Source organism: Lytechinus pictus, chromosome 4, assembly GCF_037042905.1.
Source record: "Lytechinus pictus isolate F3 Inbred chromosome 4, Lp3.0, whole genome shotgun sequence".
Lineage (NCBI taxonomy): Eukaryota > Metazoa > Echinodermata > Echinoidea > Temnopleuroida > Toxopneustidae > Lytechinus > Lytechinus pictus.
Genome location: NC_087248.1, coordinates 19,320,617 through 19,342,342, shown reverse-complemented (window position 1 = coordinate 19,342,342; position 21,726 = coordinate 19,320,617). Strand labels below are relative to the sequence as shown.

At 35.2% G+C, this 21,726-nt stretch overlaps 1 protein-coding gene across 1 annotated transcript in view; it reads right to left on the bottom strand.

The window, feature by feature from the left end:
• Positions 1-5,329: 5,329 nt before the first annotated feature.
• Positions 5,330-21,726, bottom strand: part of LOC129258888 (KH domain-containing RNA-binding protein qki.L-like) — a 43,579-nt gene continuing 27,182 nt past the window's right edge. Inside the window, exons 2-5 of the mRNA XM_064097975.1 lie at positions 20,955-21,069; positions 20,082-20,363; positions 18,105-18,173; positions 5,330-12,665 (exon numbers count right to left, since the gene is read on the bottom strand). Coding sequence (XP_063954045.1) covers positions 12,649-12,665; positions 18,105-18,173; positions 20,082-20,363; positions 20,955-21,069 — 483 coding nt within the window. The 3' untranslated portion in view covers positions 5,330-12,648. The remainder of the gene's footprint in view (positions 12,666-18,104; positions 18,174-20,081; positions 20,364-20,954; positions 21,070-21,726) is intronic.

Below are 21,726 nucleotides of genomic sequence, written 5' to 3'. Positions count from 1 at the left end.
TACAATGATATACAGACCTGAAAATGAGACATATTTTAAAGGACCATTTGCATAACTTGGATTACCAAACGATTTGAGCCCGACGCGTGAGCTGAATCTCTTTTTACAGATAATATATTCAGACATGAAAAGGGCCGGACAGTTTTAACACTTTATATGATGCATATATCACAAAATAAAAATAATGGAAACTTCAAGTGCCGTAGGCCTATTATTTTGGTTATTTTGGTTTCAGACATGAAAGGGACAGTTTTAACACTTTATATATCGATCGATGCATATATCACAAAATAAAAATAATGGAAACTTCAAGTGCCGTAGGCCTATTATTTTGGTTATAAGGGCCTAATTACTTGAAAACGGGATATCTTAAGCGCCATACAACGCCGGTTGAAGAGATGATGTATCTCATTGCTATCGAGAACCTATTTTCCAATTCTATCAGTTCCCTTATTTTACTCACTCCTCATTTGATTTTTCTCCTCTTATTTTACTGCCTAATATTTTTCTCTCCTCTCCTTCTTTATTCTCTTTATCCTCTCCCCCTCCCACTTTCCCCCTTTCAATGCTGTCGAAAGGGGCCGGGGTCGCAGCCGCTTCAGCCCCCCTGGATCCGCCTATGGTATTTTTTCCCCACTAACGACGAGGCCTGTATGTGTGCGTGAAACGGAAAGGTCAATAAATATTATATCACACAAATGTGATATGAGTATTTCGATTTTCATTTGGACTACTAAGTTTGGAGAAAGTTATGCGTGCAAAGGGGGAAAGCGAAAGATACATAAATCAGTGGCGTTAGTGAGCTCCCCCCCCCCCCCCCAAAAAAAAAAGAGGGGGTCAGATGTGGCGAATGGAGCAAAATTTCACACTTACATGGCTATATGATTTTCACCTTTAATAAACCCTTTTAACAAAATTAGAAAATTTATAATATATGGGGTAGCTGCTCGCATAATATGACGTCACAAATAAAAACTTCACAATTGTCATAATAATGGATTTCTATATAGCTGCCAAACCTTCACCGATATTTTTATTTTTATTTTATTATTATTTATTTTTTTATAGATTTTTCTTTCAGCCTGGGGAGCATTTCATCAACATTTTTGTCTGACAAGTTGTCAGATCTGACATCATTCCTTGATTCTGATTGGCTGAGAAGCACTGTTACTATGGTAACTGTCGGATAAACCAGGACGTGTCGGATGAAACGTCCGACAAGTTCTTTCGTGAAAAGCTCCCCTGATGTTGCCATCATAAAACGACGAAGAGTGGCCCATAAATGCCACAAAATAAATAATACCAACTTATTGCTTATAGAGATAACACCTTTTGAAATGTAAAATGACCGACTTCTCTCAATGACATGGAATTTCCCCCAAAATATATGAATTGAATCATTTTGTTCAGGGGCTAAAAAAAAAGCTTCGAAGTCCTCCGTTTTTTGAGAACTATAAAGCCGTTGAAAGAGACTCACGTTCAAATCCAATTTCTGCGCACTAAAGCGTAAATCCTAAAAACAATCATGTAAGTGATTTGATTAAATGCAAATTCATAGTTGCTTTAAAAATAATGCAACCTTTTTGCAATGCCTATTTTGCTCAATTTTGTTCGGACTTTCTTTGTAATTGAACGCATGAAAATTTTGAAAACGAAAAAAAAGGGTCTTCACTCCCAAATCTAAATCATTTTGTTCCATGAACAATAAGACAAGAAAAAAAAAAGAAGATCCTCGCGCCAATGCAAGACATATTCCACTAGAAATTATTTCTTGTTCCTTTCAAGGGGGGCAGTGGCCAGATGTTCCCCCCTCTGGATTCGCCACTGTCCCACCCCTATACCCTCTCTTTTAAGATCCTCTCATAAATCCCCTCTTCGTGATTTCTTCTCTCTTTTGACTCCTTCAATCTCATTATCTCTTGACTCTTCCTATCCATCTCTCTCCCCTCCCTTCTTCATTCTTTCTCTCCCATCGATCTTATTCTCCCCTCACTCTTCAAATCAGCGGCACAATGAGCCAACAACCAACATTGAGGGGGCTAGACATGACAGAGGGAGAAAAAGTTCTTGAAAAGGTGCGAGAAAGAGAAGTAAGAGGGCAATCAGGGGCGGCGATCCGGGGGGGGGGGGAGCACAGTGCCCCACACTTTTTGAAGCACTGAAAAAGTGCCCCTTTTTAGCAAGAAAACTTTAGAAAAGTGCCCCCTCACGAACGTGTACAGTGCCTCTTTCATCGGAAGAGGACCCGTTTTAGGTGTTTCCAAGTGCCATTTTTTTTCGTATATAAGTGCCAATTTTTACCCCAAAATGCTTTCCCCCCTCATGAACGTGTACTGTGCCCTTTTCACCTGAAAAAGACCCGTTTTTATGTGTTAGCAAGTGCCATATCTCGTATCAGTGCCAAATTTTACCAAAAAAATCACCCCTTACGTTTGTGTTCTGTGCCCCTTTCACCTGAGGACCCGTTTCATGTCTGAGCAAGTGCCATTTTGCCATCTTATAGGTGGCCTTTCTCGTATCAGTGCCCCTTTTTACCTAAGAAAAGTGCCCCCACGAACGTGTTCTGTGCCCCTTTGACCTGTTTTGTGTGTTAACGAGTGCCCATTTGCCTTGTAATAGGTGCCTGTTCTTCATATCAAGTTGTACTGAAAAAAACACTATTTTCGTGCCCGATGAGCGCCCGGTTTCTCTATTTAGCGCCGTTCTGCTTCCTTCTGCAAGTGCATAATGGATGAAAAAAACTTATAAAAATAATCCCACGTGAGTGGGGTAGAGAAGTCCCTTTTCATTGTTTTAAGATCATGGCCGTACGCAGCAGGGGGGGGGATTGCCCCTAGCTCCCCCCCCCCAAACTTTTTTTTTGAAAACTCACATTTTTTTACTGCAGATTTTCACAAAATTCGCCAAAAATATGCACAAAATCCAACTTAACAAAATGCAAACGCGCCTCAATGATAAGCTCGGTCGCTTCACTCCCTCACTTTCCTAACAAGATTACGCTTGCTACCCCCCCCCCCCAGCTAAAATTTTCTGCATATGGCCATGTTTAAGATAGTGCCCTTTTTGAAAATTTTCTGTGTGTCTCCCTTTCAACTTTGCTCTGCCGCCCCCTGAGGGCAATAATAATAATTTAATGGTTTGGATAGGATTTTACATTCAGAAAATATATTTCATATTCCAGGAGCGGCGGAAAGTATTTTCGTTTGGTGCGGATGGGGGGGGGGGGGGGGGGGCAAAGACTAAAAGGGAACTTATTATATGTCGAAATGGACATTTGAGTGCAGATATTTTCATCATCAGATTACATTTGTGCCTTCAGTACTAAGTTGAGCAAACCCTTTTCAAAAAGAGATTTGAAATATACACTTAGGCTTTATTCATTCCGCGAGCGAGCGGTTATGAAAAAAAATGAGTTGTAAAACTCTCTGTGGTCAATTCTGGCACTAATTAAGGCTACGACTGAAATGTCATTCTTCCACTTGAAGTGATTTTGTTATTTGTTAAACGATTTGTTATATAGAAAGTGAATGTAACTATGCAGGATCAGATTAAGCTTTTGCCAAAAGGGGGCGGGCGGGCCAAAAATATCTCTATCGACATTTTGCCCGATCGGCCGCTGAAAGGCTATTTGTTGTTGTTGGTCCTTCAAAAAGGTATTCCTTAAAAGTTTTGAGTACATCTTAGTTATACTCTCCAAACTTATCTTAACAATGTTATAAGGCCTAAATAAATATTGCGAGCGCGAGCTCAAATCTTTGCAAGGACATTTCATGTATTTAGTAGGAAATCATTTTTTGTAACCATGAAAGAGATGTGTATCTAACTATATAGGACTAACGCGAGCGCGAGCTGAAAGTTTTTCATATTACGACCTGAAAAAGACTTTCTAAGCACTTTTTGTAATAATGAACAGGATATGTTAAACAATAATGCAAACGCGAGCCATTTAAAAAAAATAATAAATTTTCTTACCTAAAATGTGTTAGTTTATAAAGGGTAGTTCATTTTGAAAAAAAGAAGACATTTTTGTCCCACGGGAGATTTTGGAGGGGCATGTGCCCCCGGTTCCGCTTCCCCTGTCACATTCCATTTCCGTTACTATCTTTTTCTCTTTGTTAACGATTTTTTTTTTTTTTTTTTTTTTTGGGGGGGGGGGGCATGGCCCCCATCTATTTGCCAGACGCCAGTGCTTGCGATCCATCTTCCTTAATCAATCTTCCATCTTTATACTCCTTCACTCTTATTTCCTCCTTATTTTTCCAACCCATCTCTCTTCCGACTTCAATCTATCTTCTCCTTCGATCTTACTCTCATCTTTCTCTTCCAATCCATCTCTCAATTTTTATTTTTTCTCTCTCCTTCGATCTTATTCCCTTCTTACTCTTCTAATTCACCGCGCAATCTTCTATCCCTCTCTACTTTACTCTTCAATCTTTCTCAATTCTCGTTCTCGGGACTCAACTTTTCTTCCTTATCCGTCGCCCCTAGCTCCCCCTCCTCAATCTCTTTATCGGAATTCGTAAAGAATGTCTGAATCCACCATGGGCAGCGTATCATAGCTTAGCAATTGACCGTGGTGCTTATTATGTACGATTGATTGCATTGATATTTGTGTATGATCAATCAAAAGAAAATCAGCACCACATGAGGGCCCTTGTTGAAAACTCTTCCGAGTTGAAACGAGTTCTGGGCCCCGTCTTATAAAGAGTTGCAATTGATCCGATCAATCGCAACTATGGACGGCCAGCAATGTCAACATGTATAATGCATGTTTGTTCAAAATATTTTCTAGCTCTGATGTATATTTATGCATTGTTTTCTTCAAGAATTCACTTTGCTTCTCTTTGTTTACAAAATACATTGTGCAAATTTCCTGTTGAAAAATTTATGACACTGATGGATTTCCAGAGTTACGATTGATTGGATCAATCGCGACTCTTTGTAAGACGGGCCCCTGATCCTACAATGAAACAGGCATGGCCAAAAAATCAAATATACTCAATGTTTGACCATTTTTTAAATGCTTAAAAAATCTGGGAGGGGTTTAATTCCTTCTATGGCTTTATATTTCTCTCAATCTATCATTTCTCAAAGCTGACATTAATGACATGATATTACACAATGAAGGGGTGGGTGGCATAAAGGGAAATAATTATGCAACAATAATGCATTAATGATCACCCATTACCTGTTGAATGATGTATTTCCTTTAGATCTGGTTACATCAAGTTAAATCCTCTTCTATGCAACTCCTCTCATAAAAAAGAGTATTCGGTATAAAAACTAAAACATATTACACTAAAATAAAACATACTACAAGTACAAACAATTTATGCTGTTTCCATCGTTTATTGACGATACATCAGCTCTCACACAAATATCAAAAAACAATTGACGAAAATTCAGACAAATTTGTCAATGCTTAGAAATACATTTTACATTTGCTTTTTTTTAAGTAGAAAAGAAAAAAATACATATTCATATATTTCATTAATCAACAATCAACATTCCTCCTGCATATCTCTGCGTGAAAAAAATGTAATTAATTACAAACGACTCTTGAATGATTTTATTGAAAATGCCTGCTTTGGTTTGTTGAGTTATTTTCAAGAAATTCTCTCACATTAATACTCGATATCGACTCAAAATCTGTGTTGAAATGATGTTAATTACATTGCAATACATCAAATTACTGCCACGTGAGTTTATTCATATAGGCACTCATTATCGCATAAGGCACTTATTCTTATATCAACCATCCATTTATGAATATTAAAATTTGCAGTCTTCAGCTTTTGAAGTTCATTTTTTCATTTTTTGTATTCTGATATGAAGATGGTCTGTTTATTTTTTTCACAAATCCAACAATGTTAAAGATTCGAATTTGCCATGTAATAATTTTGTTGCCATTTTCAGGAAATATTCCAAGAGGACAAAATCAATAAATTTTTTAAAAATAAGTTTTTTTTTGGTATGAAAAATAAGTATTTTGATAATTGTACTAAAGTATATGTCAATTATCTCACTTGAATCCTGGGATATTGTAGTATTGTGGTATAAACTATCAGACTCAAACAAAATGCTTGAATGTTCCAAAAGTAGTCTTTAACAGGTTTATGGCCAAATCTGTTTCTTTTCACTGAAATCCTCTTGGGATGGTACATGAACACAGCAAGAAAATGATTAAATTTTAGAAATGAAACATTAGACTTCATGAATAGTTGGGTAAATTTGAAGAAGAAAAAAATTAATCGAGAATTTTTAGGTCAATCTTTGATTTAAAAGTTTGGATGAGAAATATCTACTGCATGCAGTTATACTTCTTTGATTTCATGAGTTCATTTCATTTCAAAAATTCATTTACTTTGGAATCAAATCCTAAGCAGTTCTTTGGTTTGAATCAAGACCTTGGCATTTCAAGAAGTATTTTTAGAAAAATACAAATAGGCACTTGGTGAGAATGATTTGATATCAAATCTTTTTCGTGATTGTCTATTCCAAATTCAAAAGAAAGCTTTTCAAGTCTGTCAATTAACAATTGAGTTATTTTAAATTATAGAATTTTTTCCTTTTCATCCCTATAAAGACTTTGCATGATTAAAAAAAAAAAGATATTTGAGTTTCTGCTATTAATTTGCATAAATGGTGTGATATCAAACAAAAACTCTTTTAAGGGCAGTATAGATGTTACCTCATAATAACTAAATCAACTGAAAAAAATATATAAAGCAGCAAATGGTTTTAAGTACTTTGCATATATACTCTGTTTCACACAATATTTTTGCATACTTTATACTTGCATAAAGAAACCAAATAATTCATTACGTATTACTAGCTTTTAAGAGGAAACATTTTAAATGCATTTTACTACTGAAATAACTGATTATTTTACCCTGAAAATGTTTGCTACTCGTAAGTGTACAAACTTTGTACAAAGTGTAAAATGAGACCTCCCGGGTGTGGGATGTGCAAAACTGAACATTAACAATAGCGAAGAAGAATGATCAACAATGAAATTAAAATATTTGTCTTATCTATTGCTTTGAATATACTATAAGCAACATGAAAAATAAAATAAAATGCATTCATCAAAGCAGAGGCACTTTTGTGCTAAAATGTCTACATAATCATTATTTATCATTGGAAGAACAAAATGGAAGTTTACACAAGAAAATATAAACATTTATAAAATACATCCAAAACGGAACATAAAAAAAAAACTGGCCAGGATTTTTTTTTTTTCATAATATTTTTTTTCAAGCCTTTATCTAAACATACTAAAGCATAAACATGTCAATACACAGCTTTCACTAAACATTTATAATCATCTACCCAGATTCAATACCATGTTTAGTGTAGGCCTATATACAATCTTTTTTTATGCCAAAACGATCCATTTGAGCACACATTTTGAAAAAGTAAAAATATAAGGGGGATATTGGGTATGAAAGAGGAAAAAAAACGGTTTGTAATTTTGAAGAAATAAAGCCAAAACATTGTTCCAACAATAAAATCCACTCAAGTTGTGAAACTTTTAAATTTTCATGTCAAGCCAAAATCAGTAGGAAAATTTCTGCTATATTTGTTCATTGATTGAGTTGGTAAATCATGGAATTTGAATTCAATTGATCTCAAGTACGCTCAATCTCAAAGAAGTCGATCAAAATATTTTCATATTTCAAATTTACAGGCCAATTTTTAATATTTATCAATGGTACAAATTCTATTGTGTGAGAGGGGGAACATAATAAAGCAAAAATCTTCATAATAGCCGATCTCCCTGTCTTCCAAAAAATATACATGTACACGTTAATATTTCTTAATATCATAATAACAACCCTGTCTAAATAAATACTACAATGTTTAATTTAGCCAAGATGAGTTTATCATAAAAAAAACTACCCTAGTCTTATTTCCATTACTACAAAAACAGCCTCACTTCTACCATATAAATAAAAGAAATATTAAGAGAAATTCCTAGTTGATGAGATCTCATTGTTTTGTGTGATGATATAAAGGAGAAATTCGATTAATTTTTTGCCAAATTTGAAAATGCTGCTCAAGGAAGAATAATTGTGGCCATAAAAGAGTTTTGAAAAAATTGTATATTTTTTCTAACCCTTGAGCACTATTATTTATACTAGTTTTTCTTCCATCCAAACTAATGAAAATAACATCTACAAACTATAGAAATCCTATTTTTTTAAGCACCTCATTATAATAACATGGTACAATCACTCTCACACCTGGCCAATTCTACAGAATTACATACATGTATCATCATAATATATCATCTTCATTATTTTTTAAGTACAAAATGCAACACAATGGTAAAACACAATATAAGTACAGGTCAAACATCACTTGGTGTACTCTACAAAATATCCTTACCTATCTACATTTTTTTATTCAGCCTCGTCTGTACTGCTTCATCATTTTTTAAAACATATTTTGTATAAAAACAACTTTGTACAGGGATAACATGTAATTTTTGTTATCAACAAATGGATAACACATTCGATTTGATGTGTGTATATTATAAGCATCGGTCATCCAAGAAACACACTTTTTGTGAATCCACGTTCAGCAGCCTCCAAAATCTTTTTAGCACTTCAGTAGTATATAAAATAAATGAATATTGGCACCGGAGGACAGTTTTCAAGGGGCTTACATCAAATTTGCAAAGGGTGTGAATGTATACTAGCCACTAGCCACGCAAGTTTAATTTATCAATAAAGTTTGCCGAGGGGGGGGGGGGGGGGAAATAGTCAACTGTTTAAAAGGCTGTTGCACTTGGGCAGCTGATATTTTAAAGATTCTGCGCAAACATTTTCAGCATTTCCACGGACAATGACAGTGCTTTAAAACAAAAGCAAATGGTTGGTACATTTTCAGAGCCTAACAATGTATACTGTTGGAAGTAATTAGCCATTTCTTGACAATCACACCCTTCGTAAATCAGCTGCCTGCTCCGTGAAAACCGGGCCTCAGCCTTATCCGAGGATGCCAATACTCCATAGCCAGTTTCCCTGAGTTTGTTATTCCTTGCATTAATTCACAAGAAATGAAGTAGGCTGCTGTGGTATACAAATATAAGTGTATTACAAGGCACACTTGGCACAAGCAGATTGACGTAATCCAAGATTCATTTGTCTCTTTCTTTGATTTGTCACTAGTTTATGAAAGGTGACTTATATAGCACTTCATACTCTTTAGTAATAAAGTATTATGAGCGTTTACCTCCCTCAACATACCAATAGACCTTGTCTACATTCTCAGCATCGGCTTTACAATAAAACCCAATCCTCCTTGTCATGATTAGCAATGATAATATGCATCAATCTTCCTTCCTTATTCACACACATTTTGAGTTGGAGTGGAAGACTGCATATTTATTCATTCTCTGGAAGACTTCATCGTCTCAGCTTTATTCATCTCTGCGTCAGAAGACATTTTTTTTTTAGATTATAAAACGGCTCCAGGTTTTGATTGAGAAGACTTTAAAAGAAGTGCTGAGGAATACTTGATAGATGTGTCTTTCCGAAGGGGCAGGGTTTCTTCCCATTAAAAAAAAACAAAAAAACTTCAGCTTTGAATTATCTTCCAGGAGTGGGACATAGTTTTTGACCAAATCATCCGAGAACAAACCTCAGGAATTCTAAGTACAGTTGGTTACAATTCACAGATTTATGGCAGTCGTTGCATCTGAATTGCAGCTGGGGTCGATGTCGACGGAAGGGGCATTTCCAGTGCCATCTTTTTAGGATTTTTTTTCTCTTCATTTGGCACTTTTTGTATTTCCTAACACAACTAACACATCACTGCTGCCATGTGACCTCACGTCACACGCACACTCACATACATCCATGTCGGTTCATCCCACACGCCCGAGCACACTCCCATACAGTGCTTAACATAACCTTTTGCCAGCCTCGTCAGGGTGTTCTCTTTAGCGGACAAACTGGGTTCCACAAGTGCCACATCTCTCAAAACCCAAGCCGATATAAGATTGAAAAAATTGAACGAAAACCAGTCTTTGGACGTTAATTAAATGGAGGAGGAGGAGAGTGAAAAAAAAAAGGTTAAGGATGCAGAGTTTGGTTCCTTCCACTCTGGCATGCAGGAGAATGATTTAGTTCATGCAGAATGGACATTGGAGTTCTTTGAAAGACTGCTTGAAGGCACTTTGGAACCCACCACCTTGACGAGGGGCAAGTAGTCATTACAATCAATTAGCACTGCTTCTTGCCAAGTACAAGGTGTGTCAAAAAAGAAATGGGGTAGAAACATCACAGGTGCTTCAGGTAGACAGGCTACACACACTGCCATATCTCAGAACGTTACTGCGCTTGTTCTGTCCCGTCTTTTTCTTGACACACCTTGCAGGAGGCATCGTCATCACAGATTCAATCCAAGTTTCTGTCACGGCGTGATTTCATGATGCAACTTCAGAAAGAGGCTAATCATAATACCTTGAACTATCACTAGGCCGCCTAAACACACGTAGATTAGTCATGTCGATTTCGTATTAGGATTGCTGTCAATGTTCGGATGAGCTTTTTCTGAGGTATTAGTGCTAGAGGGAAGAGTATCTTAGCACAGATAATTTCTTACTCTCTTTCTCTCTCTATCGAGTTGTTTTCTTTTCAATGTCAATGGCATCACCCTAGAGTGACAAGTGATATTATGACTCATGATAAGCTCTTTATAATAAAGTTCCATCACCCTTCGTATTGCCATGACAAAAACCTGGATAATACCCAACCATATACTCTACATTAATGTGGTAAGTATATATCACGGTGCAATATTTTTTTTAAAGACAAAAAAATATTAGGAATAACTGACCGGTCCACCCTGGTTACTGCTTATTAAGTTAAATGTATAAAAGTAGCTTGTGAAATAGCATTTGCTTGTTAAACAGACTATCACATCATATATGACAATAAGTAATGAGAAAGAAAAAAAAACAAACAACTTGCTACTTTCTACAGTTATCAGGAAAGATATACAAACTAATAAAATTAATTTGTACCACAATGTGAATAAAAATTCAGAGCACTAGTTTGGTTGGCAATGGTTATTACATTTCATCTGACTGGTTTGTGTTTTTGTTTGTCTGAGAGATACACAAAATTAGATGGAAATTAAAAATGGAAGCATACAGGGAAAATGATGAAATGGCAATGAAAAGTTACACTAGTATAGCTACAAGGTCTTGAAGCCTAAGGAGCTCAGTCAAAACAAGCGTTGGAACTCGACGTCAAAAGGATGTACGTCCACATGGAAGCATATATGACCTTCTTGGTTGTCAAATGCGAGTAGAAATGATGAGGTTCGCCAGGACAGCTCATGTTTTTTCCAGGGTTAGCTCTATAGACCAACTTTCAAGGAAAATGGACAAGAACCTATTTTTTATAGGTCTATAAGTGAATCTGCGCAAGGTAACATTATGTCACATAATGTGGTGTTTAAAATTGATGTTTAACGGTGGAAGATTTGAGGAAGACATCTCACCTTCAAAGGTCGAGATTCTGTCGTTCCCATAGGCTTTTGATGAGTTGTCCCTTTCGCAAATGGGTAAAAATGGAAAAGCTTGGAAGATGTTAAATTGGATCGTTAGAACTTTCCAGATTACCCATATTTGTACACAGATTGAGTTTTGCCTCTTCATCAGAATCCACATCAATACAACCTTTAGACACGAGAGGGCGCCATGTGTGAGTGAGCTCGTTAGAAAGACCTTCAACAGTTAATCAACTACAAAATCATAACAAGAAATCTACAATATGCAAATGATAAACAATTTTTTTTTTCAAACATCGTTAGCAGCCATGAGGGGGAAGACTAATGCCTTTCCACAACCAAATAATATTCAGAATTAAACAGGGAATAATGATAGTTTCAACACTGAAACAGCTGTTATATGGTATAATGAAAGAAAACTATAAATTTCATCCTATAAGAGAGAGAGAATATTCTCATTAGAAATTAGATGCATACTGAGGACAATTTTTCCATGAAGGTTATTCAGAAACTATAACAACAAAACAAAAGGGATATAAGTTTTGTTTATAAAGTACGTATCATGGATTAGTTGGGTTTTTCTAAATATTTCCAGAAGTGACTTTTTTTGCAGTTATGACAGTGATATTATATATTGAACAAAATGACAATGTTTTTTCTGCCATTGTCTCGCATTAATAAGAGGTGATGATGAAAAGAAGTATTTTTCTTTCTTTTGTATTTCAGGCACGATAAAAAAAAAACAAGCCTCAAAACTACAATGAATAAATGTAAAGCAAGAAGGTTAAAAGAGTTCACAGCTCTTTAGCAGTGAGATCACATGGCAGATCACATGGCAAGTCACATGATCACACTCCTGGTTAATCTCTTTATGTTTTCTTTGATATAACGAAGGAGAATTGATTAATTCAAACTCAGCGTGTGTAGTATCACCAGTGTGCGAGAGTGTGTGTGTGTGAGTGTGCGGCTTGCAACACTTGAAAGAAGAACGAAGGCAACTGATACAACGCAATGAAGGTCAGGTCAGGTCAGATGATGAGGTCAAAGGTCATTGATGGCACGGGAAGATAAAACGAAGTAGAGTACTTGGAGTGCGTAGGATGCATGTTAGTTCAGGCTACGCTAGTTGCCCGCGGCGGCTGGGTAGGATCGAGTTAATGAAAAACCAAAAATTGGGAAGATAAAACAGAAAAGAACCTCGTGTTAGTAATGACCAGATATTAGCCCATTCGTTTGGTTTTTTTTCATTGGTTTTCTTCCGTTACTTAGTAAAATTATCCATTATCTGAAGCAATAAGTAAACCATATAATCACAACAACAAAAACTACATGTTAATAATTTTCCATAATTTCTTTGTTTTGCCAACTATTTCATTATATTTCTTCTTCTTCGTAAAACAAGGACATAATATTCTGGTTTCGGAGAGTAATAAACAATGCATGCATGAAAGGTGAGTAAAGCAAATGACGGGGATTTCGACATCTTTCGATCTTAAAAATGGGATTACTTCAGTTTTATGTCCAAAATAAGGAATAATGACAAAATACTGAGTAAAATTGAGTGAAGAGGAAAAACTTCAAAGTGATCTTCTTCAGCCAGACCTGTATTGTCTTTATCATGGCAAGAGAACTGTGTTCACAAAATATGTCTCATTTTTGATTTCTTGGATGAGTGAAACAAAGAAGTACTGGAAAGGAAAATTGGTAATGGGTCTCTTTTTCTGGTGTGTTTTGGCTCTTGAAAACTCCAAAATAATGTCTGTATCTTAAATTGGTTGTAAAATGAACGATTGATCTTACTGAGGAAATATGATACGGTCAAAGTTTTCATGATTCAATTTTCTAATCTTCAATGACTAATATTTTTGTTTAATAATTTTTTTTTTTTTTTTTTTTTTTTTTGGGGGGGGGGAATTCAAGACCTTTTTTTGGTTTGATTTAGTGATATAAGTGGGACAAAATGAAAATAAAAGAAGCAGCTTGTGTTAATATATGGATCTGAACAGTGAATACCATAGCAAAAAAAATTATAACTAAATTATGATATACAAAACACCACTGATATAGGGACAACATTGTTAATATTGTTCAGAGCAAGCTCTTTGAGATGGATTAAAAGTTCTGAAAAGACCAATTCATGCGATGTTTCTCAATTTTGTACACATCTTCTGAAAGGGGGAAAAATTGCGAAGAGAAACCCACGTGGGGTGGTCTCGTACAAATGCTAAAATCATAGAAATTGCAAGAAAGGTTGGTCAAATTAAATCAGCATGAATAAGAGACAAAAGCGTACACATGCTTGAACAATCTACTATTTGTGTGAGAGAAAGAGGAGACAACATAATGCTGTTATAAAAAAAGAGAACGAGACAAATTTGAATGAACAGGATTATATTAAGAGATGATACGCAAGATAACCAGTTCGGTCTTTTTTTTTTTTGGGGGGGGGCAGACGTTTCGTTTTCATACAAGTGCATGTGTTTAGAATAATATGAAATCAATATCAATCAGTATTTTGTGAGTGCAGTTCTCTTGCCATGATAAATTAGTAAGTAAAAACGATAAATAACAGATTCTCATGAATGGAGTTAGTTTCTTCTACTTTAAAATGGTGGCTTAGAAATGTCCTTCCCTAGATAGAAAAGTAAAAAAACAAACACACGCACACACGGACACACATGAAGTTGTGTATGCAATCCCATACGTAATGTGTGTATAAGTTCATCCAATACCGCATCATGAAAGAATAAACACACACACACACACAATGAAAACCACAGACTGGCCATATATATATGGTTACTGCAAAATGAAGCAAGAAAACTTCTACAATTTGATTAGAGACTAAAAATCATGATTTCTGACTGAATAGGACATTATCAAATCAATAAGACATGCTGGCTAGCAAATTTAAAGAGCAAGAAAACAAACTTATCATAGGTTTGAGGTGATGATGGCAAATGTTCAGGAATGGGAAGAAATATTTTTAAAAATGAGCATTTATCTAAATTATCGACTTTAAAAAGCTGGTGTATATTTACAAGACAATGATGGAAAAAAGAATTTGCACAACTATATAATATGTCAAAACCACTTTCTTAAATCACACAAAATATGCTTCAACTTTAAGATTGCAGTCATATATATCATATAAGCATATGTTTGTATAATGTGGAGATAATCGGCCTTAAACCTTTCATAGCAAGAATAAGTTAAGATAGGCAGTTAATAAACAGTCTGCATACACATCTTATTTTCTTCTCTTCTGTGTCTTTCCAAGATAGCATGGTTATAAACACCTGTCAGAAAAAAGGGTTAATACGAGTAACATACCAACACAAAACTATAGGGTGCATTCATACTTCGCTCACAACGTTGATCTGTTAAAGAGAATACCCACAGATGTACCCGACATATAGTTCTTAATCATCATAGCATACTGTTATTGGGAGTTACATTTTGAGAAAATGTGCTTTGAATTGTTAGAAGTTATCTGTTATATATCCTCTTGTCCAATCATGTGTTAACAAAATGTTACATTCAAACTCTAATAAGAGAAGTGTGAAAATAGAGCCGAGATAAGCACATCGACCATGATGTTTGGAGCCCAGCGTAGCCTGGGTTGGAACAATAAAAACATTTTTTTTTTCCATTTTAAACCTGTTTCAAAATGAATTAAAACGCAATGTATTACAACCCTGAGCAGAGCCCTTTCACAGATCAATGCGTATTAAAAGTTAAGTGTGAATGCGCCCCTTTGAAAATGTGAGTTTAGGGTGTATTATGATGAATAGATGGATGAGAAGGAAGGATTCCCGCCAGGCCCCGTTCACATGCAGCCACAGCCTACGATTCAAAGAAAGTGCTAAAAGTGGCCAGATTAATTCATTAAAGGCGTAAATCAAGCAGAAAAATAAACAAGTCAACAACAACAACGTAAATAATGAAGTGATTGATTAGCTGTTAATTATTAAATCATACTGACCAGTCTGAGCTTCATCTACACGATTGATCATCAAATTGGCATATCAGAGAGAAGGGGTAAATACTTTGAACAGCAGTTTGGAAGAAGAAAGGGCTAATTTCATTCAAAATCCATCTTATTTTATAATTTATCTCGTCCAAAATTTTTTAATTTCTTTTTTTTATTATGATACAACTAGTGCAATGGTATTGCACGTACGATGCAAGCATCTTTGTCAAGAGGAAAAAAAGAGAAATCGACTTTGCTGGCTGTACTGTAGGGAACGTGGTTGCCTTCTCCGACTTGCGCCAATTTGACTGTCCATCAAAACATTTCATTCAAAATTCCAATCAAACTTCATTTCAAACAAACTCGACTAAAATCTCACGCAGCACAGAATCTTGAAAGACAGTTTCTTTTATTTTCTTGATCTTCATTCATTCTCATTTATTCAACTCTTTTTTTTTAGGTCAACTACAAAATCTTTTACAAAGATAACGTCATCTTCCCAACTGCTATCATGAAATAAATTCATCCAATGTGTTCACCCCCAAATACTTTCCCATATATATAGATATATGTACATCATATAACCTGTCCAATCTACGATATCTTCCAAATTCTCACAAGGCCACATTTTACAGTAAAACACATGAAATATTGTTCTTTGAAAAGTGTAATAAAAGTAGGAATTCCAACAACAGAAAAATAGCACTAAAATTGGAAATGATCCCCTCTACTCCCATACAATCTACTTTCATGTATATTCCCTAACTAAAAAAAATTCTTAAATCATACAAAATATATTTCAAAACATTGAAAATAAAATATGCATCATACATAAAACATATTAACCTCACCCCCCAAGTATGAATAAATATATCTCCTTACATAGAGATACTGATTTATCATAAGAAAATATAACAAACAAATATACCATGCTTAAATATACATATATTGTGCTGAAGATAGTAGAAAAATACAAAATTGGTCCCACATATACATAATTCTTCTTAATACAAAAATATGCTTAACATCATTTCCATAATCAAGTCACAAGTTACTAAAGCCCTTCTAAGGAATTGCTTTAAAAATCACACGATCATTCTGTCCACATGAAGAGTTTAAAATCTTTTCTCAGTTTTTATCAAAATGTCAAGATTAAATATAGCACACTATTGGCATGTATTTAAATATTTAAAGGTTTTGATAATAAATATGTACAATGTAAAATAAATCTTTGTCCATTTTGGTGCAAGTGCACTAAATCAAACATGCTAGCACACACTAATCTAACAGTGATGATTACTATCAACAGATCGGTCTTCTCTGAACTAAAACAGATTTCTGAATCATTTAACACAACTCTAATACAAATTCAAGCAAGATTGAGGAATCCAAGCTTGGAAATCGCACCATATGAAACTACAAACGACAACATTTCAGGATCGAAACCCGGCAACCAACCAACAAAAATGAGAAGTTTTAGTGATGTATGTATTAATGTTGGTGAACCTGAAATAAAAGATAATTAGTGTTATGAGGAGAAATAAAATGGAATAGTTAGAATGATGCTTCCCCCTTCATCTCGGCACCTAAGGATACTGGTGAGGAAAAAAATTGAAGTTTAATAACCAAATAAAGAAATGAAGAAATAAATGAAAAAATTAATAAGACTGTAAACATAAAATATGGTTTCCATCATTTTGAATTAAATATAGAGTCACAAATGGCATGAATAAGGATATTTTTATTCCTAATTATTGATGCTGAGTTCAAGAATCAACTCCTGGGCAATGTGTGGAGAGAAAAAAACGCTGAGAACCATGTCCCAAATAAGATCTGACTTGTGTCAAGCTACCTTGACATCTAGATCTTGCGATTTCTCCTTTTATTTACTGTTGCAAAGGTGGACGTGACAATTTCATTTTGGAAATCAAACTCTTTATGTTTTAAAGATTGAAAATGGGAGAGGAAAAGAAAAATATTCCTTCTTCCTTTTTGAGACCAACAAAATGTTCATCACCAGGGAAACTTTGGACAATCCTCTATCATTAATGATTATGATAATTTCATTCTCATTTCAATCAATATGCTTTGATAAATCACTTTTTTTCTAGATTGAAGACTAAACTGAAAGTCCAATCACTTGCATTATTTTACTCTCTCTCTAAAGAGAGATTAAAAAATATTGCACCTTGTAGCTCTTGGTCGGAAATGAAACGAACTCTGCAAATATTCATGATGCATAATGATTTTAGCGTTTGAAGAAGGTAGCTTCAACCTTGTCATTGAAGTTGCAATTGGTATCAAATCATGAAAGTCATGATGCCATGAACTTGATTTTATACATTAAAAAAAAACTTGTGTGTTTCATACAAAAACAAATGCCTTTCAAACTCAAAACATAAATTTGAAAGCTAAGGAGTTGAATCTGATTAAAAAAAAAAAAACTGAACATTCAAAGGGTCCCTGGCAACGATTCTCTTTTTAAACTTTGGGGCTTGAAAAAAAAAATGGGAATGAAAATACATCATCAAACCACTCTAATTGGACTGATGCTAACTACAAAATACTTAAAAATCAAATCCAAAAATGGATTGAAGAGACTAACCTCTTGGATCAAGCATTGCCCTCTGGTAAGGATGTTCCCTGATGGCTCGCCGTAGCTTGGGTGCTATACCTGCTATCATAGGGGGTATATGGGGAAGGTCAAAGGTCATCATGCACAGGGGGGAATCCACCAATCACAGCCGAGCACCAGTGTTAGTCCATTTAGTCAGATTTTTTTTTTTTAAGTTAGGTCAATTTTTATCCATAATATTCCAAAACAAACAGGGCAAGTTGGGATGGATTATATTTTTTTAAGTAGGATTAAAAAGGAAATAAAATAAATTTGTTAGACAACTGGTATGACATTTAAAATGTATTAAGAAAAAATTAAGGTACTTGTTATCCATGTGAGTGAGGTGGTATTAAATAATTTATTGCATCGTCTTTATTGCTTCGCGTTAATGTGATTTAAAACTCTATTGATTAGGAAATTAGTCAATAAAACTTCATTCTATTAAAAAAAAACCTAGATATCAAACATGTCTGATTGTACTATGGAACGTATTGAATGGTATATTCATAAATTAGTCCATCTTTAAAGTGAATACTTGACTACATAATTCTACATTTTTTGCAAACATGTGAGTTGCTTTCTTTTAGTTAAAAAAAATCATAAAAATTACAAAATTTATCGCCCATAGCTATTATATTCTTTTTGTACATACTGAAAAATTTGAGTTGTATTTTTCATTCATGAGTAAAAAAAATAAAGAAATACAAATATATAATTTTTCAAGGTTTGCAAACGTGGATTTGTTTTTAAAATGCAATGGAAAGAAATAAAACAATATTTCTTATTAAAAAGTTCTTATTATTGAAAGACTGCCTAATATATTTAAATTCATATATAATTCAAGTTGCTATTATTTCCATGGCATACAAATGGCCACTGCATTACTATAAATAATGTTAATAATATCAAACTTGAGATAGCACATTCACTAATATTCATCTATTCAAAAACACTATAAAAATACATGAACAATAACGAGTTGATACCACATCAAAATTGTATGTTCTCTCAAAGAAAACAAACTGTGATATATTTGTATAGGATTAATGTTTTCACTTGTTTGTAAAAATAAAAAAGTATTAAGCGAAATTAAAAAAAATACAGATATCACACACTGAAATGTCATATTGGCTCACACACTTTTCCGCAACAGAGCATCCAGTAATAGAAAATAAGGTTGATATTTTCTTACAAAATTTCTCTGTAAAAATCCTATCTTGATAATAATAATAATCAGATCAGGGTCATTATTTGAAACCAAAACCTCCTTATTTCCTTATTTTTCAGCTCTTACTCGTCAACCTCTCTCTCTCTCTCACTTTCACTTTAATACATAGGATTATAAATATAATACAAATTTAAACCAATTGGTTTAATAAATATGTCCATGATTCTCAAATATCGTTTCATTTCTTGGTCTATTTCCTCAGAAATGATGCCGTTAACGAAACCAAGTTTCTGTTATCAACTGACGATGTTTATGAAATTTTAATTCCTGTATGGGCCAGTACTGAAAGACATTTTTTTTTAAATGGCCAAGTAGGGAACGACCCAGCTATGAAATGCGTGCCCTATCTATATAACTATTCTCTTGATCAAATTACAGACATAAATATTGCCAAAAAATATGAAGGAATGATGTATCTGAAATCTGTTTGGTCAGTCTCTGTTCAACAAATTTACGAAGACTTGTATCCCATGAAAAATTTGGTGAAGCTTAGAGCAGCTCGCATTTGCCAATTAAAAACACCCATTTCTAAATAGGTGTATTATGAGATACTGCTTGGCCAAAGTCTTCAAGAGATTGATAGGAGCTAGGGGTAATACCACCAGAGCTAAGGGGTACTACCACCGGAGTTAGGGGTAATACCACCAGGGCTAAGGGGTACTACCACCAGAGCTAGGGGTAATACCATGGCACCCGCTTGGTGGTGAGAACCTAATGCACCGCAGCCATGAACATACCGAGTGAACCATCTGTAATTGTAGGTGGATACTCCAACATGGTCGGCGTGAAGGCATACTGTTGGTAGGGGTCCAGGGGCATGAGAATATTGGAGCCGTCGTGGGAGTGCATCATGGTGGTGGGCGCCGTCTGGACTCCGCCCAGCCCGTTGACCATGGTGGTAGCGGCCATGCGGGGGAGGAGCTGCGGTGCCAGTATGTGCGCCTGGGCGGCTGGCGTGGGCGATCTCATCGGCTGGGGTACTAAGGCACCGGCTGGAGCTGGCAATGCTCTGGGTGAGGCTGCAAGAAAAGATGTGGAGAGCGTTTCATAGCGCTGTGATTTTCACTGACAACATCGGTCTATTATAAGGTTAATGAGATCAGGATTTCGGAAGCTTATAGTAGGATTTCTGTCTTATGAACTAAAACAACGCCAACGGAAATAGCGTGTATTATAGAGTACCGAAGCGATGACGTCAGTTGCTGTGGTGTCATGGCGGCCTGGTTCTAAACAAATGAACCCACCTAATGAAAGCGTGTGTTTCTCAGAGGAGAAAATGACTGCTATTGGCATTTGATCGCTTGCAACCTATTTTTCAGACGAGCCAATGTGTACAGACGATCATCAGCTGCGACTCTGTTTAGAACCAGCCCGCCATGTCACCATGGCAAACTGACGTCACACTTCGGTACTCTATTTTCCACAAGAAAGGATCACCAGTCGTATGCAGAGTTTACTTGTTACTTATAGACAGCTTTATGAAACACCCACCTGGAAACTCAAACAGGAGCCCTGGAAAATCCTCATTCTTTCCAATGTTAAAGCTTATCCAGGTTGTGAAAAGTAGCCCCGAAAATAAAAGAAAATAATATTTTGCATGCAATACTTACTAAGTGGTGTGGCAGCAATACTCGTTTGAATTTTGTTTGTGTTATCTCTATACGTTCCTTTTATCAATGCTAACTCTACTAATTGCCTCTTCTTGAGTTCATCCTCGCCTTCAGCCTGTAAAAGAGAAAGAAAGAGAAAGGGAGAGAGAAAATATGTTATCGAGGGGTAAGAAATGGGATGTAACTAACTTTCTGATGATTTTGAGATTTTGATATAGCTAAAGCTAAGTATCTGTAATTGCAGCAAATAGATGATGATGTCATGAGGTAGTCTTATTGTCACCATATCATTCATTGTACATGTAGATCTATATCGATCTGGCTCATAAAACTAAATTCTGCGAAATTATGAATGTTAGCTCACACGTGGGACAGTGTATTACCAATGCTTGAAAAAATACCAGACACCTGGCTGGAATACCATTTTTTCTTCATTTCTCAATGGTTAAACATTTTCAACCAAGATCATTTGAAACATATTTTTTCTTAAACATTTGAGTGGTCATTTTATTGACTTCTATTTCTACAAAGTACTGGCAGTAATGTTTTTTCTAATCAGTAACTTATATATTCTATGAAGCTACACATTATGAGAATCATTAAGTTTTAACTCGGCATATTGCCTGTGGAGTAAAACATCACTTCATCACATCTCAATGTCTCAATAAATCTCCTTGGTGTATAAAATCACCAACATAATTTTTCTCCAAATCACAATTTCTGAGTTACTGCCTTCTGTCCGACAAGTCTACAGTACACTCCATATCATGAT